General features: G+C 43.4%; 1 protein-coding gene across 1 annotated transcript in view; it reads right to left on the reverse strand.

Moving 5' to 3' along the window:
• Positions 1-25,341, reverse strand: part of LOC126188459 (probable cytochrome P450 301a1, mitochondrial) — a 150,253-nt gene that overhangs the window by 23,107 nt on the left and 101,805 nt on the right. Inside the window, exon 9 of the mRNA XM_049930063.1 lies at positions 18,756-18,837. Within this exon, the coding sequence (XP_049786020.1) occupies positions 18,756-18,837 (82 nt within the window). The remainder of the gene's footprint in view (positions 1-18,755; positions 18,838-25,341) is intronic.

Consider the following 25,341-nt stretch of genomic DNA (forward strand, 5'->3'; position numbering starts at 1 on the left):
TTATGGTCTCGTAATTATTTAATGCTACAGTGCACTTTCTGGATAGGATGGTGGATCTTTTTTTATATCTCACACTTCGACTCTCACAAACATCATCACGGAACTTTCCTCCAGACCGAGCGGTACAAAAGGAACATGCATAACCCACTACCTCTGAAACTACCTTGCTACTCTCCCATGCAAACCACACATACTTAAATTACATGACATACACCACACTGCAACATGGAATACGACATAAGGAATAGTCACAACATTATAATCACATCACTTTCAGCTTTCCCATTTCAATTAGTATTCATCCCAGTTCCACACGACACTGACCCACTTCGTAACTTTTCTTTCCTACTACGAACTCTGGACGTTATATGCACGTCTTCCTGTGCAATGCAAGCCAAGTGGCGTTGCTGGATAGACGGCTGACTCACCTCGCTTCTCTCTCAGAGCATTATAGTTTGAATCAAGCGTCACACGGAAACATAACACGCAAAGTAATATTAAGAACATATTCATCACACACGCGAGTACTCAACTGATACCATGGACGAGTACCTCTCTTTATCCTTTGTCTCATACACAGATTGAGACTCACACAGTACTCACCACGTGGAAGTAATCGTCTCTAATTTCAAGTCCTGCACACGCCATTTCTTAAATATTTCCAACTTATAGTACACACGCTAGTAATTCAGCTTAACTTAAGCACTCGGAAGTGATTCAACTTATTGCTACACGTGGTTTCATTGTGACCGTTGGTCACTTCCGAAGATTACTACGATCCCATTAATATTACCTGCCTGAATTTAATTCTCCCCACAAAAGTTCCTGAAATAGAGAAATTATTATTCTAAACTACTCTTAAGTATTTCACATGCATACCATGTCTCCACTCTTTTGTCCTTACGGAGCACGCCTAAGACAGGTCTTACCAACACTAGATCCAGCGGCATTGTGCTGAAATATGGCCGTTCTTCAGGTCATCTCGCACCTCTGTCGAGGTGGGGGAAGACCATTCTCCTGTATTGGTCAGCCACATTTCAGGCGCTCAAAGCTCCGGTAAGTTTCATCTCTTTGGTTCCACCAAAGGATCGTCTCAAAGATGATCATATATTCACATTCACTATCTGCGGTTAGCAGACGACCATACATTCATTCATTTCACAGATCTCACCAAACTGGATGTAGGGATTTATTTTGTGGGAGTGCACATGTGATCAATTAAATAAATAAGTTTTCATTCTTTCCCACACTGGTATCCGGCTTCGCTGTATTAATTGAAATTGAGTTATTATTAGAAAAAATATGTTGTTCTGACAAGAATAATGAAGTATGTTGTACCTATTTTCAATGTCTGGCGGTACTGTACCCTTTCACAGGCAACGAAAATTTCATACACCACCGGGATTCGAACCGGCTTGCCACCGAGTCAAGCGCCACTGCCCAGGCGCTCATTGGCGACCTCGACTACGGAGGCGGGTACGTATACTGGATATAAAATTACTTCTTCCAGGTGACATCACCCTAATACCTTGTAACCGATTCAAGCACTGAAAACAGCGAGAAAGAGAGTTCAAAAGTTTCTTCAGATATCCAGGAGAAGCCACTCACCGATGATTAGGTTCCGTAGAGCTACCAGACTGATGGGATTTTATCTGATATGTTTCACCCTGTCACAAGTAGTCACAGACATTATCCATGGAACTGACACTGGAAATACAGGCCAGATATACCCAATATTTAAGAAAGGAAACAACCAGAAATGCAGAATTACAGAGATATTAGCCTTCTGAATTTATGTTGTTAGATGTGTGCTAGTGAATTTTAACAAAACGCCTATTGCCAGTCTCTGAAACAATATTATCTGATGCCAAACATTGTTTTCCAAAAGGCAGACCTTACTCGGACTATATCTTCGCCATAGACACAACTTATAGAGAAACACCGTCAATTCAACCTACAAGGTGTGGCTAGAAAAAAAACCGGACTAGTACTGGTGAAACAATAAAACGAATGCAATAAGGCTGAAAGTCGCGTGGCCTGTCATGTGACTCTCGCGCCGCCTACTGCTCGAGTTTCATCTGCCTCCTGCACTCAGTCTGCCCGTGGCGTCTGTTTTAACTAGTTGACGTTTTGTCTGTGCGTCGGAAAATGTTGAGTGTACAGAAAGAACAGCGTGTTAACATCAAATTTTGTTTCAAACTAGGAAAATCTGCAAGTGAAACGTTTGTAATGTTACAACAAGTGTATGGCGATGATTGTTTATCGCGAACACAAGTGTTTGAGTGGTTTAAACGATTTAAAGATGGCCGCGAAGACACCAGTGATGACACTCGCACTGGCAGACCATTGTCAGCAAAAACTGATGCAAACATTGAAAAAATCGGTAAACTTGTTCGACAAGATCGCCGTTTAACAATCAGAGCAGTGTCTGTGTTAACAGGAGTTGACAAGGAAAGTGTTAGGCAGATTCTTCATGAAAGTTTCAACATGAACAAAGTGTGTTCAAAAATGGTTCCAAAGTGTCTCACAATTGAACAGAAGGAACGCCGAAGAATGATTTGTTCTGACATCCTGGAAAACATTGAAAGTGATCCCACCTTCTTACAAAATGTTATTACTTGCGATGAATCGTGGTTTTTTACTTATGATCCCGAAACTAAACGCCAATCGATGCATTGGAAAACTCCTGGTTCTCCACGACAAAAAAAAGCACGAATGTCAAAATCGAAATTCAAGGCAATGATGATTTTTTTTTTTTGACATCAAAGGGATTGTGCAAATTGATTGGGTACCAGAGGGACAAACAGTGAATCAGCATTACTACATTAGCGTCCTGGCTACCCTACGTGAGCGAGTACGGAGAAAACGGAACGATTTGTGGAGAAAAAAGTCATGGATCCTTCACCAAGACAATGCCCCAGCTCACAGGGCGTTGTCAGTGAAGACGTTTTTGGCAAAACACAACATTCCCATCTTAGATCATCCACCCTACTCACCTGATTTGGCCCCCTGTGACTTTTTTCTTTTCCCTAAAGTCAAGTCAGCTTTGAACGGAACTAGATTTGAGACTGTTGAAGCAGTAAAAGAAAAAGCGACGGAAGTAATGTATGGACTTACCGAAAATGATCTGCAGCATTGCTATGAACACTGGAAAATTCGTATGGAGCGGTGTAGAGACCGAGGAGGAGAGTACATTGAAGGAGATAACATGAAATTGTAAATAATTGTAAATAAATGTTTTTTCCGGCATCAGTCCGGTTTTTTTCTAGCCGCACCTCGTATAACTTTTCTTGCCTACATTGATTACTAAAAGGCGTTTGATAAAGTAAATCAAAGAAATTAGAAAACTTTAAGAAACAAAGGTATTGCATCTCATCTTATAACAGGTGTACAGGGTTTATATATGTATAACAAAATACAAATAAAAATAGCAAGCACCAGACATAATGTAGCTGAAATAAACCAAGTAGTTAGATAAGGATGTCCCATTTCATCTACTCTTCTTATTATGTATATCGATGATGTAAGCAAAACTTGGATACAGACAATTAAACATTTTAAAATTAACGATGTGGATGTGAGTACACTACTTTTTGCTGACGACCAAGTAAATTTCAGTCAGTAATACTGTACAATCGCAATAAAGTCATGAGATGTTCAATTGACTCTTTTATTAGCACATGTTACGCGTTTCGGGATTACACCCATCTTCAGGCATCTGTTACAAAAAAGTACAAAACATAAGTGAACAGCACACTCAACACGATCCAACGTTACAGAAAATGAGATCGGGTCATATGAGTTACACACCACAAACTTCAACTCCTTCCTAATCGACCAGGCGTACAGCCTTCACAACTCAAAGAAAGTGTCGAATAACATATGAATGCGACACAATCAGTCTTGAAGCAGAACGGATACTGACGCTGAACAAGTCAACTAACAGCGAAACGCCCTCGGTAGGGGGCGCTGCATGGTCATGTGCTCCATGCGTTCACATGTAATTTAATAATAATATACTCAGCATATAGCATCTAACAGGGTGTAATTACGAGTAGCAATCGGAATAGTACTTCCGTACACGTTAACACTAAAGGATTTAAAAAAAATTTATAAAACTTCAAACTTTTTTACATTGCCATACTGTGCCTATAGCCAGTAGCGGCACTAAGCACAACTCAAACCATATACCAATATAAAATAAATAAAAAGGGGTGGGGGGTTCCTTCACGAATAAACCTTTCAACCTCTCAAATCGCTAAAAGAATACCACCAAATAAAATATGGCCAACATTATCTGTCATAAACTAAAACCCTGTGATCAGCTCGCGTACGCAAACGCCTTAGGCGCCATCTGTTAAAGCCAACGGCAACCACATCGGCGGTAGCCATCCGCCTATCGAATTACAGCCAAGTGATACTCATGGTCCATGATTGCCCAAATAAAAGCCTTAAAACAACAACTTACACCCCTCTACAACATGGAAAAAGTTTAATGGTGAGAGGAAGAGCATTTTCAAAAAATACCAAAACACACGTGTGTTATACGTCATACATTCCTTATATAAACTAGCGGCACGAAAGTTGCCTGAGTCCTACCTATGCTATCCGGATACCGGAGAGCTCTAGATTTTTTTAAAAACCCATTAGTGTTAAAACTTTAAAGTCTAAAATCAATAAAATAAACCATTGTGTCACCAAGGACCACCCAGAGGGCACGGTGGTGAACAAATCCGTATATGCCAACCTATCTGCCCATCTAACTTTCCCCGTATGACAAACTAGCCATCCACTCAGCAAAAAACCTAGCCTATCATAACGGTACTTGCACAGAACACCACCAGCTCCTATAAAATACACTATCATACTTCTTATGAGGGGATAATAGTATCCGTTCAAACAAATTTCAGTCAGAATGACAGTGACTTACAAGTAGGTGTCTTTAATTTAATCAAAATAGCCATAGAATGAATATGAACGTCTCCATCACAAAAACAGTGCTAATGGCATTTATAGGACACCACTCCATGCGAGATTCAAACTGACTGCCAGGCCACAGAGCAAGCTAATACATTTAAATATTTATGGTGCAGCATTGCATACAGAGCAAAAAATCAAATACAAAGTAAGTTAGACCAGGAATGAGATTTTCACTCTGCAGCGGAGTGTGCGCTGATATGAAACTTCCTGGCAGATTAAAACTGTGGCCCGCATCTCGTGGTCGTGCGGTAGCGTTCTCGCTTCCCACGCCCGGGTTCCCGGGTTCGATTCCCGGCGGGGTCAGGGATTTTCTCTGCCTCGTGATGGCTGGGTGTTGTGTGCTGTCCTTAGGTTAGTTAGGTTTAAGTAGTTCTAAGTTCTAGGGGACTTATGACCACAGCAGTTGAGTCCCATAGTGCTCAGAGCCATTTGAACCATTTTTTTTAAAACTGTGTGCCCGACCGAGACTCGAACTCGGGACCTTTGCCTTTCGCGGGCAAGTGCTCTACCAACTGAGCTACCTAAGCACGACTCACGCACCGTCCTCACAGCTTTCTGTACAATTTGGAAGGTAGGAGACGAGATACTGGCAGAAGTAAAGCTGTGAGGACGGGGCGTGAGTCGTGCTTGGGTAGCTCAGTTGGTAGAGCACTTGCCCGCGAAAGGCAAGGGTCCCGAGTTCGAGTCTCGGTCTGCCACACAGTTTTAATCTGCCAGGAAGTTTCATATATAATCATTGTCCACCAATTCTGTAAGCAAACATTGTTCCTGTTACATAACTGATATGTGGAACAAAGACGTCTTGTGGATGCTGCTAGGACCATATAGGTTCGCATACTTCATCTGAATATGTGACGAAAAAAACTCTGGGGAAAAAGAATGTATTTCTCCCAGGAACACAAAGGTGGATTGTGGTATTTATGGAAGTATATAGGGAATTTTTTATTCGTTCAGCTTGTGAGGTTGGGATTGAAGGGTAATCTGTAACACTGGGCCGATGTATCCTCCACCGTGCTGTTTATAGCCTCTGGGATTGCACTGGTTTTAGATGGGCGCTGTTTTTAGATGATTGAGTTGTCTGCAAGCAGGCGGGAAGACATGTGGTGGAGTTGGTAGTTGACCTGATTGTAAATAAAACCATTGCACATTAATAGGACTAGAAATACTGGTCATCAGAAGCGTTCCTGACGTAATATATCTAGCAGTAAACATCTGGAGTGAGCTGAAGTAGAATGTATATGTTGGGTTTGGATTTATTTGCTTGAATCTTAAGGCAAGCATTCCAGATACTGAGAACTGACAATTCGGTGAGCTAAAGCAGAAGAATAGGTCAGACTGAAGTCCATTTGCATGGATTTTTAAGAGGTGAGTGATCCAGCCACTAAGAAGTATAAATGTAGGAGGCGAGTGAGCGCAAATCCTGCCGGTATGTCCCCTAGAGACAGTGACACTACAATTCAGATCGAGGCATAAGATGGTTGCTATTGCTGGGAGAAACATTGACATTGATTTGATCTGGAGTTGGATAAGCATGGAAGTACTGGGTTTGCTTCTAAACAAGTACATACCACTATGCATATGCGTACTATCCATGTGGACATAATCTCCTCTAGCTGGAATATTGTATAATAATCGGTCTACTACCGAACAACGAGCGGGGATAAAAATGATCAGTGCTGTGACTGAGTCCCAAATGTTTCTTCCCTATCGCTACTCTTGCAGTAGCTCTGAATAACGCATGGACGTGTTAGGATGTTGCACCAATGTAAATGTTTCAATGAGTAGTGTATCTGAACCTCTGGGATACTGTCAGATTCGTATTATTTACGTATGCTCCATTTGAAAAAAGGTGATGTATTTTCTACCAAACACTGTACTTCAGCGAAGATTATGACTCCATTAAACTGTCACATTTCTAGCATAGTAATCATATGAATTCGATAAAGGAGATTAGCACATATACACAGGGACATTTACACACAGTCATCGTTCGATATCGATGAACTGTTAGTACTCCTGAATTTCTTTGTGCAGTCCAGGTATGCTTTTCATCGTTGTGAATTTCCTTCTGTACGTTAGTGTGCTATTTTTCTCGTTGTGTCTGCTAGTCAGTGACGGGTGGACGACTAGATAGCCTTCTGCTGTCAGAATCTGATGAGATTTCAAGAGAATTACGATGGGTCTGTGACTTCCTGTGGGAGATCTTTTACCCCTCGAAAGCGCGTGGATTCAAATGCTATACATCGAAGACTGGAAGTTTCGTGGGAATATGGCAGGTAAGCGATACTCTGACGGAAGGGGAGTTGAGAGGTGAGCCCTATACCGTTTCCTCTAACTGATGGCAAACGTATTACAACCTCGCACATACACTCGCAAAGTGATTTGCAACCTCTTACATAATGTCAAACCTTAAAAAAAAAAAAAAACTCAGCCCTACAGTTGCCAAAATTGCCTGGTTTATAATTATCACCACACTCGCTACTGTAAGAATCCCCACACCTATTGTCACTGTAAAGATCTACTTCCTTAAACATTGTCCCAATCTCGCCTCCCCTTCCACATGCAATGATATGCACCCTACCTACTTCACCAAGAGCAAGGTTAAATCCCCATCTATCAAATCAGAATGAACAGTACCCATCCGTCCTAAGGATCATGCTGTCCATTGCAGTAATTCACTTGGCCTAACTCCCACCTCTGAGCATATCATCAGTATAATCACCATTGTCTTCCAATGGCCGCATACTCTACAACAAATTTCTCTTGCTGTTCACACTGTTTCCCACCTCAACACCAAGGCCACCTACTCCTGAAATCAAGTCCACTTCATTTCCAACCCTCTCAACACCCTTGTTTAAACCTCTCCATCCCCTCACCCACACAACCCGCTCCCTAAGCTCCCATCCATCGTGTGACAGCAATACAGCATCCTACTCCACAACGTCCGCTCCCTACCCACGAACAAGCCCCTTTTCAAGCACACCATCTCCCAACACCATGTCAATGCCTCCGTTCTTAATGAAACATTCCTGCAATCATATCAGGCCACCCGAATTTCTCCCTATATCCTCCATCATACAGATAATCTCCTCCTCCTCGCCAGACCGGTTGCAATCAGGCACAACAAAAACATTCCTGTTTGGCGACAACCCTTACTCAGTAATCCCACCGAACACCTTATCCTTAGCCTCTTCTAGTTTACAGACTCCCTCCAGGGTGACATTGGCGCCATCCAAAGTTCACCCATTCTGGAAGCAACACCATGCCAGATGTTGTCCTCGCATCCCCCGATCTCCTTGCACGCCTCAGTGCAGAAGTCCTCGACCTAATTTGAAGCGACCACCTGCCTGTCCTTACCATATCCTACACACCCATCCCCATCTCCATCTGAAAATGGTCCATGATACTTCTGTACCAACTGGATAGCCGACCAAGAATCCATAGAAACCCAGTTAGGAAGCCACCCCTTAACCTTCCAGGCACCTGATGATACACCCCATGCCACAGCCTTCCTGCAGCAAACCTTGTGAGACATTATTTCACCCATATCCTACTAAAGCCGTATATCCTCATACAACACTCTTCCTTCAGACTCATGACTGGGATACATTCACACACCACTGGCAACTACAGTGACACACTAGCAACTTACTCAGCATCACAAAACACGGAGACTGGCGCTAGACATGCACCAGACGATGCTACACCCCTAGTTAACTCTTCCGAGTACTGGAAAGCAGTCCATCGACTTGCTGCCACCTGATCCTTCACAACAACCTTGCCTTACCTGACGAAATAAGCACATAAAATCACTTTGTATCCTATCTCGCCGACATTTTCTCCATCCCTGACTATACTCACTCCGTGACTTCCAATTCCGTACTGTCCATGAACGCACAGATATCACAGTCCCACCCCTGGCTCCCAGCTTGAGCATCATAACAGACACAGAATTAAATACTCCAGTCACAGTACAGGACATAAAACAAGTACTTGACAGAAAACGCAACACATACCCTGGTCAAGATCATATCCTAACGCCATCTGAAAGATCACCATATCACCTTTCTCATCACTCTTGCAACCCTGTATAGCACTATCCACAGGATACTATCCTGACCTGTGGAAAACCTCCAAAATCCTGCTTCTTCTCAAACTAAACAACCTCCCCCTCCCCAATACCTCTTCATAATGTCCCATCTGCTTCACCTCAGTCTTTAGCAAGACCTTTGAATCCATCCTCTCCTGACGCATCTACCACCATCTGTACCAACATCGCCTGCTGCCTATTACACAGTGTGGCTTCCATCCCTCCTTCTCTGCTGATGATCAACTCCTGAACGTCACCCATGTCCTATTCCAAAAGCACAACAACTTTAAATCCGCCATCTTTGTCTCCTTGACCTAGAGAAAGCACACAACCACGTACAGCATTCCAGTATGAGTATGTATGGCATTCAAGTCTCTTTTTCGATCTCGAGACTTATGCATGTCCCATCAACTATGTCTGTCATATTGCATACTTCCTCTGTAATAGCCTATCCCATGCCCTTATTGACAACACCAATTCCTGTACCCCACTGCAGAAGTGCCCTAAGGTTCCATTCTTTCACCACACGTTTACGCCTTATACTCTGCTGATATGCCCAAACCATCTCCTCCCATCCACCTCTTTCAGAATGTTGATCACACTACTTTCCTTGTCCTCTGTCATACACTCCAGAAATCCTAATGATCCTTCCAAATCCTCCAAAATCACTTAACCTCCTGGTGTAACCAACTGCTCCTCAAGATTAACTCATCGAAAACCAGGGCAATGATTATAGGATGCACTACCTGCATCTTTCATCCCCATGACTTCTACCTTACTATTTATGACCATCTCCTCCTGCTAAATAACACACTAAAATACCTTGGACTAACCATTGACCAGCGACTAACTTGGAAAACTCACCTGCTAATAATCCAACAGAAAGCCCACAACAGACTAAAACTACTATCTGGACCAATATGGGGACTAAACCCCTCCACTGTCCTTCACATTTATATATCTCTAATCTGTCCATCCTTTGCTACACTAATGAGGCACAGATATCTGCCGCTCTCAAGTCTATAAGCCCCTCCAGATCCTCAAACACCATGCACACTGCCTCACTTTCCATATCTGTTTACCTTTCCCCACAAGGATCCTTTACCGAGTCATCGCATTCCTGCCTCTCCTCACTCAAATTGAAGACCTCTGAACAATCTGCACTGTCTGCAAACTCGACTCTAATAATCCTATCTTTTCTCTTCTACTTTTCTATCCTCATTTGCAACCAATTCTACCAACACTTACACACCCTCCACATGCCCTCCCAAAGAAACTTCAAACATTTCCCCCTCCCAGGTTATGAATTCTGGCCCAACATTTATCCATCCTGCTGGGCTATAGATCCATCCCACCAAATCCGCCTTATTAAGGCCTCCTCTCCCTCTCCTTCTCATGTACCTTTACTCCCACTTTCCCTCACCCTTCCTTTCCACACCACCATTTTCCCAACAACTATTAATGTCACCAATTCCCCTTCTGCTACACCCCCCTCTTCTGTCTCAACAGCCACTGCTGTCCCATTGCTGCTATACACCAGTCCTCCATCCTAATAACCCCACATCCCTACCCTTCAACTACTGACTCTCTACCCCATGGCAGTTCCTTCCAATTTCTAGTGTCAGCAAAGAGTATCTTTTAAATTTCAGTGTTTCAGCAACATGTTTTAAATGTGCGCTTGTTGTTTTTCATTTTACCTTTTATTATTACTGTTTTATAACTACCAGTGCATGAAGTCATCATTCATATATCTAAAAAAACTTCCACTTTACTTGTCGTCTTTAAAGAGTTTTAAATTAACTGTAACTATCTGTTACTTGTCTATCATGTCATTTAATTTCTCATTGTCAGTTGGTTGAGGAGTAGATTGTTTGCCCTCTGCTCATATGGTGCACGGGGGTATGAAATAACAATAAATAAAAAATAGCAGCACAGCGACAGTGGGTCGCTGTCCTAATATTATTACCCATCCTTATGTCTCTTCGAGCAGTTATTCATTTGTAGATCGCAGGAGGCTGCTACCCTGCACTTCAGCGATTGTTTGCTGTGCTATTATATTTATTCATCTTTCCCACTTAGAGCCACTGACTAGACTCACTGACAACTCTCTAGTGCTAGACTAATAGACTCTCTACTTCCAGAAGTTATTAGTGCTCGATCAATGGCAACTACTCCTACACAACTCCCATGCTTCAGAGTCAGAGGACAAACAAATAGGATTTTCTCAACAATTTTTTAATTTCCCACGAATAGGAGATGGGGAGTTAGACTGCACCAGTATTCTGGGTCGGCCACCTTGGATTGAGATGTCATAGTTAGACTGAATCAGTATTTCAAAGATGACGAAATAAAGAAAGTACCATACATGCTTCCACATCAGCGATATGCAAATTGAATTTTTATAAATAAAGAATCCATATCAATTATTATTATTATTATTATTATTATTATTACTATTATTATTATTATTATTATGTTCTCTGCAATGCAATCTAATTAGCATTTCAATTTACAGCGAGAATTCGAATTTACTACGAAAATTTTAATTACCTGGCAATGTTTGAATTTCCCGCCAATAGAAGTGAGAAGGGAGATGTGGTGATTTCCCCGAGGGTTCGAGGAGAAGGAGGAAGGGGAGGGGTGTCTCAGAAGGATGGATTATTCCCAGGGGGTCAAAAATCAGTTTGCATAACAGTAGGTTAATTAGCCCATCAATTTGATATTTATTTAATTAGCATATAAATTTGATATCAAAAATGCCGTCGCGCTCTCTTTGCCCCATTATCGATGCACACATACTTCAAGATACTGAGTACATGATACACAACACGGAAAAACTGTTCTTGTTGTTAAATAGATTTGCCATCATTTTGCAGCGTATATCGTAATATACACTATGTGATCAAAAGTATCCGGACACTCCCAAAAACATACGTTTTTCATATTAGGAGCATTGTGCTGCCACCTACTGCCAAGTGCTCAATATCAGGTACCTCAGCAGTCATCTGACATCGTGAGAGAGCAGAATGGGGTGCTCTGCAGAACTCTCCGGACTTCGAATGTGATCAGGTGATAGGATGTCACTTGTTTCATACGTCTGTACGCATGATTTTCACACTCCTAAACATCCATAGGTCCACTGTTTCCGGTGTGATAGTGAAGTGGAAACGTGGTGGGACACGTACAGCACAAAAGCGTACAGGCCGACCTCCTCTGTTGACTGACAGAGACCGCCAACAGTCGAAGAGGATCTTAATGTGTAATAGGCAGACATCTCTCCAGCACATGACATAGGAATTCCAGATTGCGTCAGAATTCCCTGCAATTACTATGACAGTTAGGCAGCAGGTGAGACAACTTCGATTTCATGGTCGAGCGGCTGCTCATAAGCCACACATCACTCCTGTAAATGCCAAACGACGCCTCGCTTTGTGTAAGGAGCATTGGACGATTGAACAGTGGAAAAACGTTATGTGGAGTGACGAATCAGTGTACATTATGTGGCGATCTGATGGCAGCCTGTGGGTACGGCGAATGCCCGGTGAACGTCATCTGCGAGAATGTGTAGGGCCAACAGCAGAATTCGGAGGTGGTGGTGTTATGGTATGGTCGTGTTTTTAATTGAGGGGGCTTGTACCCCTTGTTGTTTTGCGTGTCACTATCACAGCACAGGCCTACACTGATGTTTTAAGCATCTCTTTGCTTCGCACTGTTGAAGAGCAATTCGGGGATGGCGATTGCATCTTTCAACACGATCGAGCACCTGCTCATAATGGACGGACTGTGGCGGAGTGGTGGCTCTGGGCACTATGGGACTTAACTTCTGAGGTCATCAGTCCCCTAGAACTTAGAACTACTTAAACCTAACTAACCTAAGGACATCACACACATCCATGCCCGAGGCAGGATTCGAACCGGCGACCGCAGTTCCAGTCTGAAGCGCCTAGAACCACACGGCCACACCGGCCGGCGCGGAGTGGTTACACGACAATAACATCCCTTTAGTGGACTGGCCTGCACAGATCCCTGACCTGTATCCTATAGAACACCTTTGGGATGTTTTGGAACGCCGACTTCGTGCCAGGCCTCACCGACCGACATCGATACCTCTCCGCAGTGCAGCACTCCATGAAGAATGGGCTGCCATTCCCCGAGAAACCTTCCAGAACCTTATTGAACGTATGCCTGCGAGAGTGGAAGCTGTCATCAAGGCTAAGGGTGGGCCAACACCATACTGAATTCTAGCATTACCGATGGAGGGCGCCACTAACTTGTAAGTCATTTTCAACCAGGTGTCCGGATACTTTTGATCACATATTGTACAACGCTTTTGTCCATCAATGGAAAATACCCATTACAATTACTCCAATCACTTTCCCCTCGAGACCTAGAGTCAAGGAAGTAATGGACCACTGAGTGCTGTGCCCCTTACGTACAGTGAAGCAACAAGAGCAAATACGCATCTTACACCGATTACCGTCTTCCACCGGTAGTGGATAACTCCAGAGATCCCATGCGGCTGTTCATGGACTATGCCTTTGTCTGCAGGAAGGCTGCAAGGGAGACTTGAAGGGAGAAGATGCATAATTTATGCAGGGGCGGGGTGGGGGGAACGTTAGGTGAAGCTGTTCTCAGAATGCTCAAACGCCCTAAACTTTTTACCAGCTCAGACACAGGAATTATCATGGGGGTGGAGATTCACATAGTTTCACTCAAAGGCAAACGTGTATAAAGAGTCGCAAATTTGGGTCTCAGAATGTCCTAGATGTGTACAGAAATAAATGAGAGCAAGGGGAATCTCTGCTGCTAAGCGTTTACCAAGGATATTTAATAGACACTGAGATAAATTCACTCCAGTGTTATTACGGTTCGACAATTCGGATTTCTTAGAAGTTCCAACAGACTAATCTACAGTATGCACTTTGTTGGAAAGGTTCAGAGTCTTGGTGTAGGTTTCATAAGGCACGTACACCCATAAGCTGTGATGATTACCATTAAGCATGCCTTTCCAGAACTACGTGATACGATGCGTTTAATAAAATATTTCCTTAGTCTAAGGCAAAAATTCTATTAAGGCTCCAAACACATAATTTGGAAACAGGTTTAAAAAAACCTTCTTTTCTAGAAATAAGTACTCATCCGTGCGTGCACTGCCTCTCCGTGAGTATAAGGCAGTAGCCACCAGTGAGACATTTGTGTTTGATGCGGATATTGTGCGTAAACATGGGTAAATGTATGGAAGTATCAGAGTGGCAAAAAAAGGTAATCGTGTTCGGTCATGCCCATCGCTATACGAAGTATGAAGTTGCTGGATTTGTTGGTGTTTCGTGACATACTATTCACCGTGCCTACAAGCAGAGGTGTAAAACACAGCCACGAAATGCGATGCCAGAGTTGTAGTCGGAAAAAGATCGTGACTGAGAGGGACCGGAGACGCGTTTCACGGCTTCTAAATAAAAATCGCTTCCAAACCCGACCAGAATTTCTGGAGGTAGTGAATTAAGGTCCTTCCCCACCTGTAAGCGAGAGAACATTGCTTCTGAAACTTCATGCAATGAACATTTAGAGGCACATAACTACGACAACAGCAACGCTCATCCGGCTGGAAGAGCGTGTGGCCGGTTTTCTGAACTCTTCCCCAGCCGGTTACACCTCGATTAGCATGCTAAATCGCCTGACTTTAAATCCATAGAAACTCTGTAGGACATGCTGGAACAGCAGGTAAAACTTGGAATCAGCATCCCCACAATTTGGTAGAAATGCGCTATGAAATCCTCAGTCAGTGGCTTATTCTGGATGCAAGGTACCTGCACAACCTTGTAAACTGACTTTCTAACCGAATCCAGGCGTGGTATTACGCAGTATTAAATGATTTGTCTGGGGTGACTAATTTTTTGATAGGTGAGCTTATCAGGAGCTTTGAATGGGATGCTGGACACTGCAGCAGGTTTCACAACTCGAACCTACCCATAAGTTGGCGGAGGATATGTCAGCACCGACGCTAAACTTCAGAGCCATACTTATTCAATATTAGGATCGAGATAGGTCTTACCAAAAATTCTGGATTTAAGAGTTCACAGCTACCGGCCTCTCCATAACTGCTATTGCCCATGCTTTACAGCCAAGCGAGGCTCGGTTTACGCTGCGATGTTCGAGGTCCATTTTTCGTTGTTAGGAATAGTGTGCTGTTATTTGATGAGCTCCAGATGTGGCTCTCTATGTTTTAGCCCAACGCTATATTTATTCGCTTGAACGATTTCCCCTGACGAATACTTGAACTTCTGATCTGACCTCTGACCTTCAAGTTGTTCTTGAGTAAAACAATAACACCAACCAACATACCCTACATTTAATAATATGTTCTCGCATTATTACCTACAATTAAACTTACGAAAAAATTTACTTGTTTCTTTCTTTATGTCTGAATTTTAACCAGTACCATACGATTTACTTAAAAATTAGCAGCGAAACGTTTAAATAATATTGCTGAACTCGATTTTTTTCTCCTCATATGCTCCAACAATATGCACTCACCAGAGTGTGAGGTTTCACACTCAGCTGCCTGACCTTCTAAATAATCAAAACTGAATCTGTCTTCTTAGAATCTTATCAATGTGGACGGCACTCTAGGTGCTTCGACATCTTCTGCGAAGGGTAAAAAGAACGAAACGAGAGGAGTTGGTAAAACTACTCAATTTGTTCTTATTAATGGACCTACTTTATTTTGTGGTGCGAGGTTAAATTTTTCTTTATGAAAGTATCTTCTTCCTCTAGTTTGGGTAACGGGTGGCTGACTGTAGCTTTCGTTGCCTGTAACAATGCAGGGAGAGCGGGTTTGGAATCTTTTGAAACTAGGGAGATCTTAGCTTACCGTACTATACCAGTTTCTGAGATTATCATTGCTAGTGAGGGTTCCTACCTTTTGCCGCATGGGAGTTTGTCTTTGTCTTGTCGTAGAAGTTGTAAGATAAATTCCGATTGTAGTGTTCACTTATGGGTGAAGAATTCTTAAAAACTCTTAAAAATGCGTCAGGCGAATGTCCCACTCAAACCCATATAAAAAATTCACAGGAAAACAAGATACTATGTGACATCTTGCGTTGTCGGGTGTTCTGCCGGATATCAGCGTCGTACTTGCACGATATTTCGGTCACGTAGCTCGTGGCCTTCATCAGGTGCGACCTGAGACAGTCTGAGGTCGCACCTGATGAAGGTCACGAGCTACGTGACCGAAATATCGTGCAAGTACGACGCTGATATCCGGCAGAACACCCGACAACGCAAGATGTCATTAGATCGCCGGGAAAGCCTGAAGAGTTACATGATACTATGTATTTCAGTGAAGTTGTGTATATTCATCGCCTTTTTAGTTCTTCCCAGTTCTTACTGAAATTCTCTTTCATACCTTCAGGTTTCCTGTCGAATAAGGTGTAAATACAGACAGTACTACCTTTTCTTGTAGTTTTAGTTCGATCAAACCACTCTCGTGTTCCCCAATGTTGCAAGGGTCACCGCTAAAACCAAAGAGACTTTGCTGCTGTCCCAAGCAGGTGTTCCTTCCGACGTGACATTTAGATCGCATGAAATCTCAATCTGAAGACCCGTATTATTCCCAAATTCATCGCTGCACGTACACAAAAAAAAACCCAGAATGACCTGCAATCTCTGAGAATTAAATTTTTCCTACTTCCGTTGCAAAGAATACTCGGAAATAAGAACTACGTAGAGATGCGTTTCACTCCCACCACAGTAGGCATAGCAAACGCTGAATGTCGAAACAATCTAGTCTGCTGGCTGAACCCAGAGTCACCACCGTCAGGATGGATACGTTGCCATACACCACGAGGTGCGATTCCTTGACGACAGTTGTAAATGGGCAGAAAAAATTTTTGCCGGAGCTTGGCCCCACTTGCAAAAGCGCGCAATTAACATCTCTGTCCAAAGGTACGGTGTGTCAAGTCCACTGAATACGTTCGTGACGTTGCCCTGACAAAATTTCCTTCATACTGAGTGCACAGTTTTGTGAGCCTTTTGGATCATAAAAATCGTAGCGAAATTCTGCGGATATGACAGACCACTCTCGCTGCAGGATTTCTTTGTTTAAACAGACACTGCTTGCCATAAGAATTACAATATCGCGAAACAGGCATGTAAAAAAAGTTAAATTGCCATACTAAGGTATGCAAACGGGTAGGATTACAGCGTTACCACTCTAAGTAGGTTTTTTTTTGTCATCGGTCTACTGACTGGTTTGATGCGGCCCGCCACAAATTCCTTTTCTGTGCTAACCTCTTCATCTCAGAGTAGCACTTGCAACCTACGTCCTCAGTTATTTGCTTGACGTACTCCAATCTCTGTCTTCCTCTACAGTTTTTGCCCTCTACAGCCCCCTCTAGTACCATGGAAGTAATTTCCTCATGTGTTAGCAGATGTCCTATCATCCTGTCCCTTCTCCTTATCAGTGTTTTCCACATATTCCTTTCCGATTCTGCGTAGAACCTCCTCATTCCTTACCTTATCAGTCCACCTAATTTTCAACATTTGTCTATAGCACCACATCTCAAATGCTTCGATTCTCTTCTGTTCCGGTTTTCCCACAGTCCATGTTTCACTACCATACAATGCTGTACTCCAAACGTACATCCTCAGAAATTCCTTCCTCAAATTAAGGCCGGTATTTGATATTAGTAGACTTCTCTTGGCCAGAAATGCCTTTCTTGCCATAGCGAGTCTGCTTTTGATGTAGGTAGCAGCAACGAAAAATACATTGTATATATAAGGAAAGATTACGCAGCGGGCTTCTCATTCAAAAATCGCATGTATCTGGAATGTAAAAATCCATGAAACCCGCCCGGCTAGCCAGGCGGTCTAACGCGCCGCTTCCCCACTGGGGACCGAACCGCACAATAACCCTGGGTTCGGTGTGGGGCGGCAGTGCGGCGGGTGGACTGCTGTGGCCAGTTGTGGGGTTGTGAACCACTGAGGGCTACGGCGCGACGAAGCCTCTCCGTCATTTCTAGGTCCCCGGTTCAATACACAACACACACAAACATCCATGGCGGTGAAACGTGGCTGACAATCAGTTTACACAAGAAGAGAAGGTTTAGGCATAGGGTTCTACAGAATAATGATGTAGATTAAACTGGGAGATCGGATAACTGGTGAAGAGATACTGATTCGAATTCGGAAGAAAAGAAATTTATGACACAATCTGACTATGACAAGTAATTGGTAGGGAGGGCACATCTTGAGACATTAAGGAACGAATTTGGTAATGGATGGATGCGTGGGGAGTTAGAAGTTGCAGAGGTGGACCAAAGTTTGACAACATAAAGCAGGTTCAAATGGGTGTAGTCGCTGTAGTTATGGAGAGATGAGGAGATTTGTACAGGTCAGACTATAGTGGAGAGTTGCATCGAACCACTCTTCGGACTGAAAAACACCATAACAACATTCACTGATATTATTAGATGCCATGGCATATGGCCGAATTTCATCCCTATCCACCTAGTCATTTTATTTCAGGTGATTCTTGTTCGGTTAGTAAAAAGAGAGATACACTGTCAGGCCTGCTAGACGATTACATCAAGTTTCACAGTCATCACGGGACTGGACCCGCTACAGGACACTGGAGCAGTCCCAGTTGGTCAAGGCGACAGACACTTGAAGAACACCTGCGACTCACCCCTCGGGGAACGCGGAAGTTGCTGAGCACCAGGTCGTCCTCCAGAACACGCCGCATGTTGATGATCGAGACGGGCCGCAGTCTGTAACAACAACCACAGAGGTTGTCAGGTCGGGGCTGACGTCACGGTCGTGCGAGCTGACATCGAGCACAACTACATACTATGCGCACTACGAAGAGGTGCATTGTGAAAATGTACCGAAAAACACCGATACAGGACTTTTATATGAGACTAATAGATGGTATCCTGCAACACAGACGTATCTACGTCTCTACAGATGGTCTGGGTTCCACTGTCTAGATTATATAAGAAGGAACACAATCATATGTGGTCTGACCGACCCTCATCAAGTGTTCAAATGTATGTGAATTTCTAAGGGACCAAACTGCTGAAGTCATCGCTCCCTAGACTTACACTCTACTTAAACTAAGTTTTGATAAGAACAACACACTCACCCATGCCTGAGGGAGGACTCTAACATCCGGCGGGAAGGGCCGCGCAATCCGTGACAACGCGCCTCTAACGGCGCGGCCACTCCGCGCAGCTCTTTATCAACATTTACATCAATAACCCGCAAGCGATGCAAGACAATACATATAGATTATAAGCAGATCACACGTCGTTTCTTACGGCAGTATTTAATATTACCCAGATCATTAACAGAGCAGAGCGCATGCAAACATGGACAAAAGAGAAAAATAAACGCTAACCCGAAAAAAACGGCCGCATTGCGTTTCACAACAAACTGAACTTACAATACTCCAAATACTTCGTATAGGAATTCATTAGTTCAAAAAATGGTTCAAATGGCTCTGAGCACTATGGGACTCAACTGCTGAGGTCATTAGTCCCCTAGAACTTAGAACTAGTTAAACCTAACTAACCTAAGGACATCACAAACATCCATGCCCGAGGCAGGATTCGAACCTGCGACCGTAGCGGTCTTGCGGTTCCAGACTGCAGCGCCTTTAACCGCACGGCCACTTCGGCCGGCAATTCATTAGTAAGCGACGACAGAATATCTAGGTGTCCACCTGGATAGATCACTAATGTTCACAAATACTCAATGTAAAGGGAGAAGACAACTTATAAAATGAACACGACGCGGCCAAAACCATTTTCTTCCAGCAAACACCTTAATCCAAAGAAGAAATTTTAACTTCAATAATCGACAGTCTAACCAATAATTTTATGTGGATACGCAGCTAGAGGAACCACCTGTGAAGCTGATGTTAAATCTACATCTACATCTACATTTATACTCCGCAAGCCACCCAACGGTGTGTGGCGGAGGGCACTTTACGTGACACTGTCATTACCTCCCTTTCCTGTTCCAGTCGCGTATGGCACGCGGGAAGAACGACTGCCGGAAAGCCTCCATGCCCACTCGAATCTCTCTAATTTTACATTCATGATCTCCTCGGGAGGTATAAGTAGGGGGAAGCAATCTGTTCGATACCTCATCCAGAAACGCACCCTCTCGAAACCTGGCGAGCAAGCTACACCGCGATGCAGAGCGCCTCTCTTGCAGAATCTGCCACTTGAGTTTGCTAAACATCTCCGTAACGCTATCACGCTTACCAAATAACCCTGTGACGAAACGCGCCGCTCTTCTTTGGATCTTCTCTATCTCCTCTGTCAATCCGACCTGGTACGGATCCCACACAAATGAGAAATACTCAAGGTCGAATGAGTGTTTTGTAAGCAACCTCCTTTGTTGATGGACTACATTTTCCAAGGACTCTCCCAATGAATCTCAACCTGGCACCCGCCTTACCAACAATTAATTTTATATGATCATTCCACTTCAAATCGTTCCGCACGCATACTCCCAGATATTTTACAAACGTAACTGCTACCAGTGGATGTTCAACATACTGGGCTATGTTACTTAGGAAAACCTCCAGCCACTCACATATGTGGGAAACTGTTCCGTACTCTCATAGCTTCGTTAAACATATGGAGTGGAAAACCGTGTCATACGCTCTCCGAAAATCTAGAAATGTGTAACCTGCCTGTTGTCCTTCATCCATAATTCGCAGTACATCATGTGAGAGCTGAGTTTTGCACGAGTGATGATTTCTATAACTATGCTGAATCGTGAACATAAGCTTCTTGGTCTCAAAAAAATTTAGTATATTCGAAATGAGAATATGCTCAAGAATTCAGCAAGCCAATGTTAAGGATATTGGTCTGCAATTTTGCTGGCCGGTTCTCTTCGTTCTCTTACACTCCTTATACACGGGAGTCAGTTGCGCTTTTTCCAGTCGCTTGGGACTTTGCGCAGGGTGAGATATTCACGATAAATACAAGTTAAGTAAGGGATCAGTGTCTTAGCGTTCTCTTTGTAAAACCGAATTGGGATTCCATCCGGGCCTGGTGAGTTACTTGTTTTCATCTCTTTCAGTTGTTTCTTTACGCCAGGGATGCTTATTACTATGTCGCCCGTATCGGAGTCTGTTTGTACGACTCCACTCCGTGAACGATTTCTTAAACGCGAGATTTAAAACTTCGGCTTTAGTTTTGCTATCATCAAGTGTCACGCCAGACAGGTCAACAAGACATTGAATGGTAGCCTTAGCCCCGCTTAGCGATGTTTCTCGGGTTCCCGCCCATATCTTTTGACAGGGTATGGCGGTGGTAGTTGTATCCTTCGCGCATAGATCTTTTCACTGAGACACGAATGTATTTAAACCTTTGTCTGTCGCCATTTGCGCGTTCTCTTTCGAACCGAAAGTGCAACAGCCTTTATTGTCTTAGCATTTTCTGAATTTCGTTGTTAAACCACCGTTGCTCTTTTCCGTCCTTACTCCACTTACTAGGACCATAATTCTCCAGTCTACGATTTACAAACTGTTTAAGCTTCGGGGATAATTTTTATGCTTCTATCTCATTAGAGCTAGGTGATTCCAGTTCAGTGTCTAAGTGAGATGCTGACAACTTCTTATCTGCCCTTTCTAGAAGAAACATTCTCCTAACTTTCTTCACTGATTTATTAACTTTTGTAACCATAGTTGCTATAATGAGATCTTGATTACTAATTCCTACCTCTATATTGACGCTTTCGATAAGGTCCGGCCTCTTTGTAGCTACGATGTCTAACAAATTTCAACTGCGTGTGGGCTATCAAACTAACTGCTCAAGATTGATTTCAGCATACGTGTTCAAAAGTACTTCGCAAGACTGTCTGTCTGTACCCCATGCAACGAACCTATAGACGTTTCAGTCTGCACTCGATAGGTCAAAGTCGCCTCCTACCGTTATTGCGTGATCTGGGTATTTACGTGCAACTTGCCGTAGACTCTCTTTGAATGACTCTAGAACTGTCACAGCGGAATTGGATGGCTGGTGAAACATATAACAAATAACATGGTTTCAATGCCTGAGAACGCTGCAGAATTGCTGTCTGAGATGTTCAAATGTTCAAATGAGTGTGAAATCTTATGGGACTTAACTGCTAAGGTCATCAGTCCCATATAACATGGTTTCAATGCCTGAGAACGCTGCAGAATTGCTGTCTGAGATGTTCAAATGTTCAAATGAGTGTGAAATCTTATGGGACTTAACTGCTAAGTTCATCAGCCCCTAAGCTTACACACTACTTAACCTAAACTACCTTAAGGACAAACACACACACCCATGCCGGAGGTAGGACTCGAACCTCCGCCGGGACCAGTCGGACAGTCCATGACTGCACCGCCCTAGACCGCTCGGCTAATCCCGCGCGCGCTGCCTGAGATGGTCACGCCTATCCTCCAAGGTGGACAAGATTGGATGTCACGAGAAGATACTGGCGAGGGGGAGTGAACAATAATACCGAAACACATCGAGAAATGTACGCCTGAATATAGGTGTCGATGCTACCCAAGCCTACAGGTTGCACTGCTGTATTCGACCATGAACGGAACTATACAATATCCTCAATACGTTGCAAGTGTCCGTCGTAGTCGGAACGGCGTTCCCTGTAGTTGTGATTACGTAGATGCTCAGTGCATTCGAACGGGGGCAAATTGTTGGAGCTCGTTCGGAGGGTGCGTGCTTCCGTAACCGAGGTAGCCAAAGTGTTTGATGCTTCAAGACGCACCCTATCGAAGATTTACACCTCATATGGGGAAGGCAGAAAAACATTATCCGCTAAGTCACAATGTGGACGAAAGGGTGCGTTCGGTTATAGTGACGGACGGCCACTGAAGACGATTTTGATGAAACAAAAGAGGACAGCTGAAAATCTCCGAATTTCTCAATCCCTGTCAGCACCAAAACGCGAAGGGAGCGCCATAAGCAGGGAACTATGAGGTGAGCCGGCCAAAATCACGCATCAGTGGCCCAAAGGTGCTTAAAAGGGAAACGTGGTGCAGAAGCCATAAAACCTATACTGCTGAGCAATGGGAGGTTCTCGCCCACTTTACGTCCCATGAGTGGAACATGGCGGCGGTTCGGTCACGATCTGGGCAGCCATATCGATGTATTCCATTAGCCCTGTAGTTCCTCTGCAAGGTCACATTACTGTCAAGGATTATGTGACCATTCTGGCTGATCAGTTTCAACCTATGTTGCAACGTTTGTTCCCAAATAGAGATGGTGTATTCCAAGACTAAGACGGTGGGGCCCTTTCAACATAGTCGAATCGTTCAAGACTAGTTTTGTGAGCACGAGGATGAATTGTCGCATCTCCCCTGGAATCCACAGTAACAAGATCTCAATTTTATTGAGCCTTTGTAGTCTGTTTTGGAGAGAGAGGTGCGTTATCGCTATCCACCTCCACCATCAGTATCTGACTTTGAAACAGGGTGTTTCAAAAAGGACATTACAACTTTTTAAATTCTTATACATTTATTAAAAGGAGATACCGAGCTGGATTTAGTGTTATTTTGTATCGAAACACATCAAGATGTTTAATGTGGCTTCCGTTGGTTGTCCTGTACACATCCCATTAGAAGCCAATTTTTTCCCAAACTCACTATAGCATTGCAGGTGTAAGTTACTCAGTGGCGGCATAAATTCTTGCTCTAAGTTCATTTAGAGAAGCCTGCACAGGAGGTACAAACAAGTCAAGTCCGGGGAACATGAGGGCCTTGCAATTGGCGCATCACGGCAAATCCATTGACCTGGAAAGTGGTCACTGAGAAAAACACGGATGTCAGCCAGATAGTGGGCCGCTGCACTATCTTGCATGAAGTAAACATTTCCTTCTTGGTCATCCTATCGATCTGTTGTATCAAAAATTATTGTTTACTTATCCAGGTACACTATCTAGTTGATGGTTCTCCCACGGAAAAAAGGGGCCGTACACTTTGTTCTTACTCAAAGCATAAAAACGTTCAGTTTACGGCTATCATGAACATGGTGCAGTGTTTGAACTGGATTTTCACTGCCTCAAATCCTACAGTTATGTGTGTTAACCTTTCCATTTAAGAAAAGATGATCTTGCCCAAGAAATGTTCATTCTCACGTCATCGATCTAACATATCCATACAGAAGTTCTTGTGAGCCATTTTATCAGTGTCTTTTATTACTTGTACGATCGTCAATCTGTACGGTTTAAAATACAAACGGTTTCTCAACACACGCCAAACAGTCGTATGTGGGATTTGCAGTTCGCGATATGCACACCGGTTCGATTTCGTAGGACTGCTGACAAAACGTTGACTCACTCGCTCAACGACGTCGTCAGATGTGCTTGGACGACCTGATTATTCCCATGTCATACCGTTTCTACAAAATATTTATGCCACTCATAAATTGCCTACTGGGAGGATCTTTAAGCGTACTTGGTACGGAAATTACGCTGAACTGCTGCCGCCGACTTCGATTCTTCAAACCAAAAATATACAGCTGGCACGCTCGGGTCCAGTGAAGGCAGCCATCTTTAACGAAACTGCAGCTAGCACTCCTTACGGTGCGATTCGGCACTAGCGAACTACGCGAGACAAAACTTGATGTTTTTCCCTGCAAATTCGCTACGATCACCTCTGTAGGTACTATGAATTAATTTATATGAATTTTCCAAATTGTAAAGTCCTTTTTTAAACACTCTGTGTTTTACAGAAAGAATGGTATAAAATAAGATCTGTATTTATTCATTCGGCGAAGCCTGGAAGCTGTTTTGAGTGCCTACTGTTTCTCTACACCATATTAGGCATTGTAATATAATGTGTGCTCTGTTTTCCATATTAATCTCGGTCCGCTGTAGTAGACCACAACTGCATGGTATTCAATGATGGACCACATTCGCAGTATTGTTAGCACACTTCGCCAAGTCGCAGATACCAACACAAAATCTTGTGACAAATACAGAATCCCTCGATGAATAACCACCAGAAAACTAGCAAGAATCAATCACAACTAATCACAATCTCACGAACGATGAACCAATCTACATGGTTGACGTAGGATTACTACTTGCAAGATGGGACAGGACGACAAATAAAATAAAAAAGAAAACAGATGGGAGTATCCCACCTAACAGAGTGTGTGACGATCCACTAGTGTACCCATGTCTCCTGTGCAAGACTGGACAATAAAGAGTGCTTAATTTTTACCCTCAAATCTCACACACAACAAGAACAAACCTTCAAAGAGAGA

This window comes from Schistocerca cancellata, chromosome 5, assembly GCF_023864275.1.
Source record: "Schistocerca cancellata isolate TAMUIC-IGC-003103 chromosome 5, iqSchCanc2.1, whole genome shotgun sequence".
NCBI classification, from domain to species: domain Eukaryota; kingdom Metazoa; phylum Arthropoda; class Insecta; order Orthoptera; family Acrididae; genus Schistocerca; species Schistocerca cancellata.